The 13356-nt window shown below is 43.6% G+C and overlaps 1 protein-coding gene across 1 annotated transcript in view; it reads left to right on the plus strand.

Annotated features, from left to right (window-relative positions):
• Window positions 1–626: 626 nt before the first annotated feature.
• PTDSS2 (phosphatidylserine synthase 2) overlaps window positions 627–13356 on the plus strand; it is a 34229-nt gene continuing 21499 nt past the window's right edge. The window contains exons 1-2 of the mRNA XM_010174926.1: window positions 627–637; window positions 9305–9406. Coding sequence (XP_010173228.1) covers window positions 627–637; window positions 9305–9406 — 113 coding nt within the window. The remainder of the gene's footprint in view (window positions 638–9304; window positions 9407–13356) is intronic.

Below are 13356 nucleotides of genomic sequence, written 5' to 3' on the forward strand. Positions count from 1 at the left end.
CCCCAGTCAGGTATTTCGTGTGGTTTGTACCGAGCTCAGTCTGGACTTGGGGCAGAAAACCGTGGCTGGGTCTGTGAGACCAGGTGGGGCAAATCAGTTTTGTTAGTTCAGTCCTTGCAGGAAGAGATGTGTTTGTACCTGGAAAAGCACTTCCAAGTCCTGTCTTTGAGGGAGTTGTTCCAGGAATCCACTTCAGCACGTGTGTGTACATCCGTAACTTTTCTCTGTGTTAAACGCACATCCTCTTGGGTGAAGCAAACCAAGCTGAGGCTGAGGTCCCTCGTTTGGAATACGAGCTGAGGGCGACGCGGTTTGGCTCGAGTTTGACGTTCAGGAGTGGATGGGGAGGGCGCTTGGCTCTCACCCTGCCAATCTGGGCAGCAGGGAGCGGGGGGTGTTGATCTTGACGAAGCCGTTGATTCTGGGTGATGTTTCTGCCAGTACAAACTGCAAAGGGACACTCGGAGGCTGCTGGGTCGCAGGGTGGTCTCTGCAGAAGCCTGACACACGCAAGTGTAGCCGAGGGCAAGGGGACCTTTGGAGAGCACGTTAGCGCTGGCACGTGTGGGCTGAGTGATTGAATAACTGGATCCCGCCGAGGTCTGCGGAGCAGTGCCCGCTGATACATGGAAAATGGGTAAAACCGGCATTTTCTTACGGTCTAGTGAAAGTGACTTTTGCCAGACATTTCGTGATGCCTTAAGAATACCTATTGCTGGTTTTATTGTTGTATCTCACCTTGTTGCGGGGGTGTGGGGCCAGCATGCAGTGTGCCACTGGGACAGGATCCCCATCCTAAAATCAAGGCTGTAATTCCAGTTAATTTGTCCACGTGAATTGGTCTTTCGAAAGTACAAATGTGCCGCTGTCCTTTAAGGAGCTTCCCCTTTGTCAGCTAGTCCCTTGCAGGAGGGGAGTCGAATTGCTCCTTATCTTTATTGCATTTTATTTTCCCTAGTATGTCGTTTGCAGTGGCAGACAGGAGTTCAAATGCTTGTGAAAGTTTCAGGGTTTTTCCTGCTGTTACTTTCGACTCGTGCACGGCAGCGCTGTGTGTGTTAGTGTAGCCTTGGGTAAGGACTTGGTTCTTACAGCGGCCAAGAATAAAGATTATACAGATGAAAGATTTTCTTCCTATGACCCTTGGTACTCTTCCAGTGCTCTGTTATGGAGATGGTCACAGAAAATGGGAATTTAAGGGAGTAGGTGCTCTCTGTCTTTGCCTGTGTGGAAAAGTATGGAGAGCACCTCTGCTTGCAGTGCAGAAGCTGGGGAATGTGGTTCCCCACATCATCTCCTCAGTTTGGAAAAATTGAAGAGTTTGGGACTTGTAGACACAGGCAGAAGTCATTCTAGAAGTAGTTCTGTTTGCAAAGGTAACTTTACCTCTATAGATGCGATCCTTGGGGGAGGTGGTATTTTCTAGCTGTCTGCCTGCTCTTTTAAATCTTTTTAAAACTTTGAGAATGAAATGACGTGCTGTATAATGCCTCTGTTCTAATTCAGATTAATAACTTGAAACTGGAAAATTCAGTAATGTTGAGGGAACCTGCTCAGTTGGTACCTCTTTTTGTCATTGGGAAATGTCAGGGAAGGGAAATGGGAAGAAGCTTTCTGAAGCACCTTGGCAGCCTCCGTGGCTTTTATCCCTGAACTAATTTCAAAACATCTCGTACTAGAGAGCTGGAAATATCAGGCCTGCCTGGCGAGCCCCTGCTGCAGGCAAACACGTTCACTGCTCTTTCCAGTACCTTTGATTTGTTTCCTGCCTGTCTGCTCACAGAATTAGCTTTCTGTGCACAAACAAAGGATCTCTTTGTGACTGAGACTTTGACTTTTATTTTTTGTTCAGTGTGAAGCACAGTAGATCTGACATTTTTACTGAGCTAGCATGGAAAAAACACCCATTTTGTTTTGGTTTGGGTTTTTTTAATATCCCCACGTGGAGCTTTCCACAACATCTCCGTGGCTTTGTTTCTGTAACCTGCGGAAGAGTGAGAGCTGATGTGTCTTACGGGTTTTTGCTGCTGGGATTTTGTTCTGTCCAGGAAAAGGTGAATCCAATAGGAACCGGATTTTGTTACCTGTGAGCAGTAACCATGACAGATTCCTGGAGATACTTAAAGCTGGAAAAAGAGGAACTGGATGTCTTTCTGTGGGGGAGCAAAAAAGCTCAGTGAAATAGTAAATTGATTTATCTCCACTAAATAAAGTAAATAATAAATAAATGATAAATCCAGAGGTGCGCGGCAACTTTTTTTGAAGAGAGGAGGAAAATTTCATCTCCCTCCTGGCAGCTGGTGAGAGGCAGCAGAAGGTGTTGGGGTGTTGAGTGTTTTCGTGGCAGCCCAGCCTTGAATTACCCATTTGGGATCATCTAATTAGATATTGTGTATGATTTTTCTCCTAAAATGTTAGTGCTACCCCTGATTTCTGTTTGTATTTCATAGCTTGTACTTAACCAAAGCATATCTTCTAGGAAGGCATCTGATCTTGATATGAAGGTGTTGGGAGGTGCCCACCACATTACACTGTAACTGTATGGGTTAATTGCTTTTACTAAGCCTTACTTTAATTGGAATTTAATTAGCTTTAATGTCCTCTGTTGATTATTGATGTGTTTTTGTCTCTCAAATAATTCTATATTGCCATCATGTGGATATGATGTTAGTTGCTGGGGTCACAGTGTGGTAGCAGATATGTGTGGAGCTCAGGAAGTTTAAAAAAGAAAAAAAAAGACAAGGGAAAGAAGAAAACAGAGGGAAATGTTGGGTAGAAGAGTCTGTGTGCTGACAGAGCTTTCAGAGGAATCGATTCGGCCTGTTTGGGGCAAACAGCGTTGGCACTGCCGCTGAGGAGATGGCAGCTGCCTCTGCCTGGGTGTGTCTCTGGTTTTGCTCCGTGTTGTGAGGAATCCTTCCCGATGGGCAGCACAGGGACGTTCCCTCGGGAGCGGGGGGACCTGTGTGCAAACCAGCCCTTCTGGAGCTCAAAACAAAGTGTGATTCAGCCGCTCCTTGCGCGCTGTTCTTATCTAAAAACAGACCTTGCAGCCGCGTGAGGTTTTCCAAAAGGCTGCCGGGAGCAGAGGTGATTTATCCAAGAGATCTGGGAGACAGAAGATCTGCACGTTGGCAGGAGCTTTTTTCTGTACCCTGTCAGGAAGGTTGGCTGCAGCACTTCCAAGGCAATATTCTGCAAGGTTTTGGAAATTTAACATCTGCTGGAAGTATTTGTTTTTATATACTATAAAATCTGGCTGCTTTGAAGCAGCCCCTGGTGAGGTTCTGCATTTTCTCATCCACTCTTCTCCTTCTCTTCCTGGTCAGAATTGACCAAGTTTAGGAATGTTGCTTAACTTGAGCAGAGAAATCTTGCATCAGGCGTCCGATGTGTCACCCCGCCTGTGCTTGGGTCGTGTCTGGGTATGTCCGGAGCGTCCCGGGGGCAGTCCTGCCCTCGGCCGCTGTGTTAACTCGTGTCGCAGGTTAGGGGAGCTGTCTCCCGAGAACTGTGTTATAAGCAGGTCATTGTCCTTTCCTGAAAGGAAGGGATTGCATAGTTCCTTCAAGTGAGCTAGAAATGTAGAAGAAATATCTTTATGCAGAGACCTCATGAGGGTTTAATGCCCCGCCTGGGCTTTAGGCCTGGCATTAATCCTCTGTGTCAGTTCCTTTTCTGTAAACACACTCCAGAAGTGTCGAGGAGAATGGGAAGAACATGGGTGCCACAGGGGACTGTTCTGGGGGACACCACGGCAGACCCCCGCTACCAGAGCCGTGCGAGTGAGTTTTCAGTGTCTGGTGAGATCAGAGGCTCGGTGTGCCCGGAGTGCAGAGGGTCGATCAGCTTCACCCGGGGAAGTCGCGTTCCTTGTGTGGTGAATCCTGCACATGGACACTTGGCGTTTGAACTCTGGCTCCTGCAAGCGCTGTCCCGGGGCTTGAATTCTGCAGCCGTTTACAAAACAAATCATCAACCCCAAAGATTATCTCCGTGCTTTCGTGCACTTCAATCCGGCATAAGGCACCTTCCTCCCGTTCCCGTTTATTGCTGTTTTTTACAGGGCCTGCTTGAAGTGTGTGTCACCTCTCACACAGGGTCACGCTGGCTCAGTGGAACTGCCTTAAACTAAAACCTGAAACAAAGATGTCAGCAAGTTTAAACATATAAAAATGTTTATTATTTAAAATAGATAATTTTGGAAACTTTGCTTAACTTGTGATCTCTTCAGAACTGATGAATGGAAACTTTGTCCTTTCTCCTCATTCAAAGGAAAACGACTAATTTGCTGATGTGTGCTTTGCTTTTTAATCCCGTGTTCTGGTCCCTCCATGGAGACATGTGCTATTGTACTTCTCTTACCGAGTGTTCTTTCATGAGAGGCACCAACTTAGGGCACGGAAAATGGACGTTACTATTTTGGAGTGCCACGAGTATGTACAGAAATTTAATCAGCGTTGGGCACCTTTATAGATGTGCTGAAGACTTGTTACTGATCTAAGAATAGGTACTTTTTTATTATCTCTCAGAGTTTAAACAGATTTTAAAACACAGCCTTCAGCTTAGAACCAGCAGCCACGTTTCTGTTGCGTTTCAGATGTCGGCGCTTGCAGCTCTCGGGCAGTGTCACAAACAAAGTACACACTTCGCTGGGGTTGCCACTGATTATTTTTATTTGTGATCTAGGTGGATGAGGTAGATCTCGTATCACAAACTGGTGGTTAACCTCTCATCTTTGAAATGTTTGAGGCCTGACCACTTGCTTTGGCCCCATGCAAAGTGAACCTCTTCGGTTCATGTCTCTAATTTTCAGGTATTACCAAGATTATAACCATGGTTGAATTTCTTTTTAAAGTTTCAAAACCCTCTCTACGTCCAAACAGAATTGTTTCTGTGTTAATTACGATTTTGATTTCGCATGTCAAAATATTAATCGATTTTAAATTGCTACTGATTTTTGTTGTATTTTCCTGTACCTTTTTCTTCACAATAACTCAAACGCTGTACTGCTGTTGAAGTAATAGATTTGTTGTACTCTCTATTTGTCATATTTTCTTAGAATTCCCAGCATGTGTCAGACGATGTGTTGGTATATGGAGGGTAGAGAGCTTTGACATTTGTTCTTTTTTAAAAATCTCTTTCAGAAATGCTTTTATGACTTTACCATTCTTTGGAATCAAGGAAAAAAAAATATTTCTTTGTGAAAAAGTTGATGAAAAGCTAAGATGGGACTAGTTGTTTCTGTTGACAGATTCTTTCTCTAGCAGTACCAATTAATGTAACATATTAAACCAGAGGCAAACCTTACTGTCTGTTCATTGAAATTTCGTTTCACTTGGAGAACTGACAAAAAGATAAATAAATAAATCCTTTGCATGGTACTCTCAATGATTGTTACTGTTTTTAATGTAGTTATTGCATCATTTCTGACAAACAAGGACAGTAATTCAGAGCAGTGGATAATGAAGGTGTGGTTCCATCCACTTAAGCTGATTTTAGTTTGTGCTGCAGATTGAACGAGGTCATGGCCTGTCTGCTCCATCAGGGCCCTGCTCCTCCTTTCCATCCGGGGAGCTGCTAGATCCAAATCTTCCCCTAAAAAAGAGATATTTTAAAATTTACTTATTATTTTTATTATACACTTTATTTGGAAAATAAAAGCTCTGATAGTAGTTTCCTTGAAAAAACCTGCAGTTTCTAAATGTGACAGAAGAATGAGTTCCATGAAGAGCAGCAGTTGGGATGGACCGTGGTCCCGTTCACCGGGAGAGCCCCCCGTCTCCGTGTGCTGCCCAGGGCTGCCTGCTGGGCTGCCTGCCTCCCTCTCGGTTCGGTGTTTAACTGAGTGAGCAGGACGAGTATTTTATAACAACAAAGCTTGAATTATTTCACTCCAACGCCCCAGTGTTTAAATGAGGAAAGAACTGGATGTAAGGTACAGAAAGACAGAAAAATGCTAGTGCAGAAAAACAAGCTGCTTAATGTTCCAGCTTTTTAGTATCTTGGGGTTTGTTGTGATTCTCGGTGACCTTCCCGGCCTTGGGTATTTTTGTATACTTTTAGGCACTGCTTTCTCAGAATTTTTTTTTATCACACCTCCTAGAAGTGGCTGTAGTTGGCACCCCCCCTTGCTTCTGGTGTGCTGCCCAAACTCCTGGATAATTCCAAGGGTGTAATACCGGGTCTGCTTAGCTCGGCTCTTTCCAGTCTCCGCAGGCTCGGGTGCGGGGAGCATAAGCCTTTCTGCGTAATTCCCGTAGTGCTTACCTTGCTGGGGATGTTCTTAGCTGTGTTGGCTCCCTCGTGCTGTATTATTTTAAAGTGTACATGGAGACTCAAATAATCCCTCTTTATGCAGTTTAATGTGTCCAGACTGACTTCGCTCGTACTTCTGTGCGCTGCACGTTTTTCTGGCTGCTGTCCATGTGTCACTTTTTGTCTTGTTCCATAGGACTGTGGATTTCGATTTTATTTTTGTAACTCTCAAGCTGTGGAAAGATACAGTGTGTATTTCTGCTTATTTTTTTTTGCTCTCACAGGTAGGTTTGTGTGATGCTCTGCTACCTCCAGCAGCTGCCATCGCTTTGTCACTACTTGCAGTTTTCTGGTTAGAGCTGCCAACTTGCTCTTTCCAGGAGACAACTAATCTAGAAAGTCTTTCATCCTGGCTTCTGGATTTCCTGCTAGGCTGAGAATATGTTTACATGACTAACCACCTTGAAAACTTGCTACAAGAGAATCTGGCTTCAGTTGGAAAAGAAAAGTGAGCTCAAAGGGAAATGATGAGATATGTAGGTCCTGGTTTGTCACTGAACAGGGGAGCTTGTTGGATTTCAAGTTGATGGTTGCGGCACCAAAAATAAACGGAGAGGAGGGTGTGTGAAGCTCTGAAACTCTGACCGTTCACTTTGCTACAGACTCTCCACAGGGATGAATGAAACTAGACCATCGCTGTTCTGGTGCAGGAGTTTCTAGATGTGTTTATCTAAGTGCTAATAACTGATTGTTTTGGCAATTTACGTGACACTCAATGCATCCCAAAAGCAATTGACTTCATCCAGGTGTTCAGATGGTGAGATGGAAGACAGCATTTCTGGGTTTATTTTAGTAGCCTCTTAGATAATAGTTTCAAAAAAGTCAACAGTAAACCGAGGCATGAAGTCTAGTGCCTTGCAGTTAACACAGCCCTGTTCTGTGATCAAACGGTAGGTTCTCTTTGCATTAATTATTTACCCACATAAATGTGGGGAGCAGCCCCTGCTCTGGTGTAGGTGAATCGGGGCGTTCGGCTCGGTCCCTGCTGCGCTGCCTCCCTCGAGAGGACTCTGTTTAGTTTTCTAAACTACTGCTGGTTACCGAATAGGTGCCGGGTCACGTGAGTGTTGGATGAATGTTAAGTATGTGATGTCTGCATCACCTGGGACTGGGCATCCTGGGAGGAGAGTCAAAGGGAAAATGCATCTGCTGAGCCGGAAGCCTGCTGCCGCAAAGCCTTTGCCTGATGTTTTTGACATGTTGATTCCTTGCTTATTTTGAAAACCCTCGTGGGTCCTTCTCTTTTTTCCTTGCTGGAGCTGGTTAGTTGTGTCCTCTGGGCTGCATGGAAGGAGAGTGTTAAATGCTGGACACCTTTTTAGCAGTGGCAGAAGAGGATTGCATCTGCTTATGAGGTATAGCATGTGTTTTCCAGTGGGATTAAAGGGATGCTGTGAGAAGTGGCTGTGTTCTGCATTAGAATGAAATTGTAGTTCAAAATGATTCTTACCTTCACTTTCAGAGCAATTTTAGGTAGATTACTGGGTTTGATGTTTAAAGGTAAGTCAGTGGACTTCTTAGAAGTTCATGGTGATCTCTGGCTTATCATGCACCGTACCACTTGAATATAAACAAACTTTGATCTTTTGGCATAAAATGGAAATGTAATGCTTAAAATAGCTTATATTAAAATATAATGTAAAAATAAAATGTAAAAAGGGACAGTATGTGTGAATACTTGTCGTACACAGTCATTTTCATTCATAGTTTTTCTGTTCTCTAAGCTTGGTGCTTTATACCTCTGTTATTTTAGTAATTTGTATTCAGAGGTGTTGTGTCCTCTAAAACAGAACTTGTCTTTATGATTTGATCTTAAATGACGCCAATTCTCTTGCTTGCGAGCTGAGGTCAGAGGAGTTTTCCACTGAAAACAATAAATGGTTTAAAGGTTTAAATGGTTTAAACCGAGTCCTTTCTCGTTAGGAAAGGACTTTTCAACTTTAAATAAAGAAAAAACGCAGACAGTGTGATGTGTGAATGTGATATATGTTGTAATCTGTAGGTGTACACGTGTGCCCATCAGCTAGCTGCAGCAGTTAGTTCTCTTCTCATCTCCCAGGTCTGGCTGTGTGTACTTAGCGCTTTTTTCTTTCACGCGTAAGCGCTTTACCAAAATCAGTCGAAGCAAAGGGACTCTCGTGGATGGGGAAGAGAGAACTTGTGACTCTGTGTACACCAGCCACGTTCTGCCTGTACCAGTGCAGGACACCAGCAAGGTCACACACTTTAGCAGCACAGAAGCACAGGCACCAAGCTGTACTGTGGAGCTTTGCTGACGGGCTGTTCCAGCAGAAACCCCTCGGGTAGCCATGGCTGCGCGTGGTTCTGCGGGCACACACCTCTAGCCATCAGTCTGTACCTGCTCCTCACATCTAAAGTGGAATGAAACTGTAAGGATTACTGGAAACAAGGCGCCTAGAGGCAGCATCGTGATTCTTGCAATTGCAACTGGTCTCATTCAGAGATTTTTTTCTTTTTTTTAATGACTAGCTTTTCTTGTAATGTGTAATTCCCCTGTCTGGAGTGATTCCCTTCTGTTTAGTCATAAAAGTCTGTTCAGGCTTCTGCAGTTTTTATTAACAGGCTGTGAAATAGAGCTGTGCATCAGCACCACCAGGTATATACCCAACAAACCAGGGGAGAAGTCTGGAGGGTTTTAGATCTAAGTATTAGCACAGTTGGTGCTAATTTTTTTCAAGTTGCTGTTGTTCACTTGGCAAGTGTTTGTCCAAATGTTCCTGAACTCAGAGCACTGGGGGGAAAATGAGCAAGGCTGTTCTGTGGTGGGCGTCTGTCGCATGCTGGTGCACCATGGACTGTTGGCTAAACCCGTGCTGTTGTAAATGCTGTTTTCTGTGCTGTACAATACATAAAACTTCAGTATTATTGACTGCTCTCTGTGTGACACCTGCTGAGGCTTCACTGACAGGTGAAAATAGAAGCTTTTCTGCTTTCTGATGTCAGTTTTCTCTTTTCTGAATTTTAGGAGAGCTCATACCTTAACAGTCCTGTTCATCCTCACGTGTGCGCTGGGCTACGTAACCTTGCTTGAAGAAACGCCCCAAGACACAGCCTACAACACAAAGAGGTAAGTGTGTGAGAGAGCCTTACTGTGTGGACAAGGTAACGTACACGCCCTTACCTTGTGCATAAGCACCTCCAGTGACCTCTGCATTGACTTGTTTAATGCCCAAACCCTTAGAAAGTGACAGAACCGAGCATAAGTCTGTAAGCTCCTTTGATGCTGGTCACTGAATTTAATTTCTAATCAGTTTAGTGTCACTCACTGTCGTACCCGGTGGCTGCCATGGGTGTGATTTAAATAAAATATGAAACTCTCTTACTCAAAGTACTGCCTGTGTTTCTTTGGCAATGATTCTGTCTCTTTTGTCTTAAAATAACCGAACTTTCCAAATTATGTGAGCTGTGACTAAATTTTTCTGACTTAGGTGCTTTTTGTAAAATTATGTTCAAGATTTCAAAACAGATCATTATTTGTCGTTGAAAATTAACATGAGAACTCTTGTAAAATAAGAATGAGAGGAATCTTACATGTGTGGTCCATTTCTACCATAACTCAAACTGATTAAATGTAGTCTCATTTCCCTTCTTTTTAAAGAAATACAGTAGGGAACAAAAAGGGGGAAGAAAAGTGATCTTTTAAAAATTAAGGGGTTGCTTACAGAATGCAAAGCATCCTTGCTATAGGCTTGAAAATAATTGTTCTCTGCCAGTCTGGTTTCTTAAATACAAGGCTATGTTTTCCCCTTGCTATTAAAGAGTTTCTTCCTGTTTTTTTATATTTTCTTTAAGTGGCTCAGGATATAGTATTGGTTGGCTTGGAGATGCAGGAATGAGGGGATGTCCTGGGATCATCTTGGCTGCTGTTCTCTGGTACACACTGGCTGTAGCTCACCATTGCCCACCTGAGGGTTGTACTTTTATGTGTGGGGGTGAAATGGAACACGTTGGAGCACAGTGCCCTGTCTGGAGCTGGGAAAACTTCTGCAAGGCTTTGGTGTGAACAAATGCCATTTTATCCCCGGTTATAATGAGTGAGTCCAGGGAAGGGCTGGAGGGGTGACATTCTCTGCAACGACAGTTCAGAATAAAGAAGGGGAAAAGCTGAAAGAGAAATGATGACAGATCATTAGGGGGTAATACAGGTAGAAGGTGACTCAGTGGAATATCTTATTATTGAGATTAGAGCCTTTACTGCTTTAATAAAAACAAAACCTGAGAAGGTTAATCAGCAGATTAACCTTTCTTTTGTGAAATAGAAGTTGCATTCTGTATATTCAGTGCAGGGAATAATGTGCCCAGCTGTTAAAATCGATTTACCAGGCAATGAGTAGTGAATGTTCTTTGATCACTTCTGTATCTCTGATTGTGGAATACTGCCTGCAATATTTAGATGCAAAAATACTCGAAAAGCAGCATCCTGAGAATTGTATACCATCTTCCAAATACTGCTTTTTGTTATTGGTTTTGAAGGATACCTCTCTGTTTTCACTCCTGCTGAGCCCTTATGCCATAGTCGTTCAAGCTACACGCCGAATCCTGAGATGGTTGTTAACTCAGCCAAGTCATTACTTTTTCCAAGCTAAAGATCAGTGCAGACATGAGTCCTGTGGGCCTTTCCTAAGCTTTACCTCTTGCCTTGGCCCTGGTGTACAGAATGGATGGAAGTGTTGGTGGTGTTCAGCACACTGCTGCTGCTGAGTCAGTTTTCAGTGAACTCCTACCTGGTCTCAGTTAAATCTCGTTTCTGAGGTCTTTGAGGTGAGTGCTGTGCCAAATTTAGCACCATCAAGCATGAAGGGTTCCAGTTCACTTCATGTCCCAGCTGTTGTTTTTACCTTCTTCAGCATTCGTGTGCCTGCTGCTCTCTTGCATCTCATTGTTCCTGACCAATTTTATGTTGTTCTTTAAGTATATATTTGAACAAAAAGAGGCATTTTGGAGCAGGAGTGAGGTGATCACAACATGCATAAGTATATCCATATCCCAAATTTTCAGAGATTTTTTTTTTCACTTCCATAACTTAAAATACTTTACCCTACCCTGAGATCTTTTTCTGTCTTAATGTAGAGCTGTTGTGTGTTTTGATCTAAAATTTTGGCCAGCATGAGGCTGTCACTGTGTGCAGATATTTCATGGGAACACTTGCCTGCTTAATGAACAGAAGTAGTTTTATTACCAACGAGCAGTGTCTCTAGCTGTCATGCTTTTTTATTTCCAACTGCTGCACAGCGACAGTGGAGCAGTGTTTCAGTGCTTAGGTGCAGTGTCTAAGCACAGCCTTGCAAACACTCCTTTGTTTTCAAGCTCTTGCTGAGAGGAGCCTGTGAGCTGCATTAGGTGCTTCGAGCAGAACATTACATTTAAGCAAAGTATACAAGTTGCTGTGCTAGCTACTGGGTTCCTGGGCTAACTAAAGCTATAGGAAGTTATCTGAGGCTCCCATCTTCTCCCCTATAAAAGTGCTTCATCCGGTCACTTAGAAGAGCAGCTGAGGGCAGGGTGAGCGGCTGGATTCATACAATAAATCATCAGGAGAAACAATGGGTAAAAACTGAATTAGAGCATCAGCCTATGAGATCAGGGGCTGTGGTATCTATAGCCAAGATTTGTATTTACATCTGTTTATATCCTGACATTTGAGTGCCATTTTCCTTCCTGCATCATTAGGGCAATTAAAGGAGGATTTTTTTTTTTAAGATAAGATATATAGAAATGTTTTTGACTAATCTACATAAAAGTTAATTAGGATCACACGCACACAGATGTTGATGTGATTGAGTGATAGGTGTGATCAGGTTGCCTCTGTTGTAAAGACAGTTGAAGATTTACTTTGATAGCCAAAGAGATGTTGTGCTGCAAAGCCTGTCTGATCAATGAGACTTTTTATTCACACAGTTCCTACAGTGTTCAAAGCAGCCTTGAAATAGTCCATCCTGTCTGTCTGTGTCTCCTCAGCACCCAGGAGGAGCTGACAGGACTGAACTCCAGCTCTGAGGGTAGCTAAATAAATATTCAATGACCTCCTTTGCATACAATGGCTGTAGAAGAAATCCACGTCTCCCAGATACTTTGAATGCTGAGCAGGGCTTCTTGGGGAAAAAAGTTAATTTTTTTTTTCATATAAAAACATATTCGAGTTTAAAAAATCCTGTATGCATCAGAGTTGTACACTGAATTTCAAGTTACAAACAGTCTCTCTTTGAGGATGCCTTTCTGCACTAGTGTTTGGCAATAACTGATCACTGCTCAGCCAGGTAACAAATCCAGGTGTATGTGTATTTGCAAGTTGATGGTCTCCAGCTCCTGTTGCCGAACACTCACTGAGAAAACGAGGAGACTCAACCTCCATCTGCCAGTCCACCCGTTCTGCAGCTTGTGATGCCACTGAGGGGGTTGTACCAGTCACACCACTGGAGATGCAGCCAGGGAAGGGACGGGGAGTGGGAGCTGTCTCCTTAAAAGCCTAGAACAAAGAACGATATCCAGATGCTCACAGACAAGCTTCATTGTCTTGAGTCTCTGAATCGACTCTTAAAATAACACAAACAATAGCTGGTTTGTACTGATGAAACCATTCCCATGTTCTCCCTTTCTTATTTGGTTAAGTGCTAAAATTATTTTTGTAGACATGCTTTACTATTTAGTGTCTTCCTGAGCTGCTGCTCAAGAAAGTCCATCAGCCACATCCATCCAGGCTGTCTGCAGGAGTGGTTTGAACAGTGACGTACCTGGAGCTCCAGCTCATTTCAGCACCGCTGCTGCATCTGCTCCTTGGCTGAGAGTGGGTTTAGAAAAGGGAGTGTAACTGTAGGTTCCTGTGGTCGTTTAGATGCAGGACATCTCCAGCTTCAGGGAAGTTATCCTCACAAGGCCTAAACCAGGGATCCTGGACATCTTGGTTCATGGCTGAGTGTAACGATAGTGATGGAGAGATGTGTACTGTTACATGGCACACGGAGTACGAGTTGGTTCTTTCCTGGGTTAATTTCAGTCCTTCAGTCCTTGCGCCATCTC

This window comes from Antrostomus carolinensis, unplaced genomic scaffold (genome assembly GCF_000700745.2).
Source record: "Antrostomus carolinensis isolate BGI_N321 unplaced genomic scaffold, ASM70074v2 scaffold25800, whole genome shotgun sequence".
Lineage (NCBI taxonomy): Eukaryota > Metazoa > Chordata > Aves > Caprimulgiformes > Caprimulgidae > Antrostomus > Antrostomus carolinensis.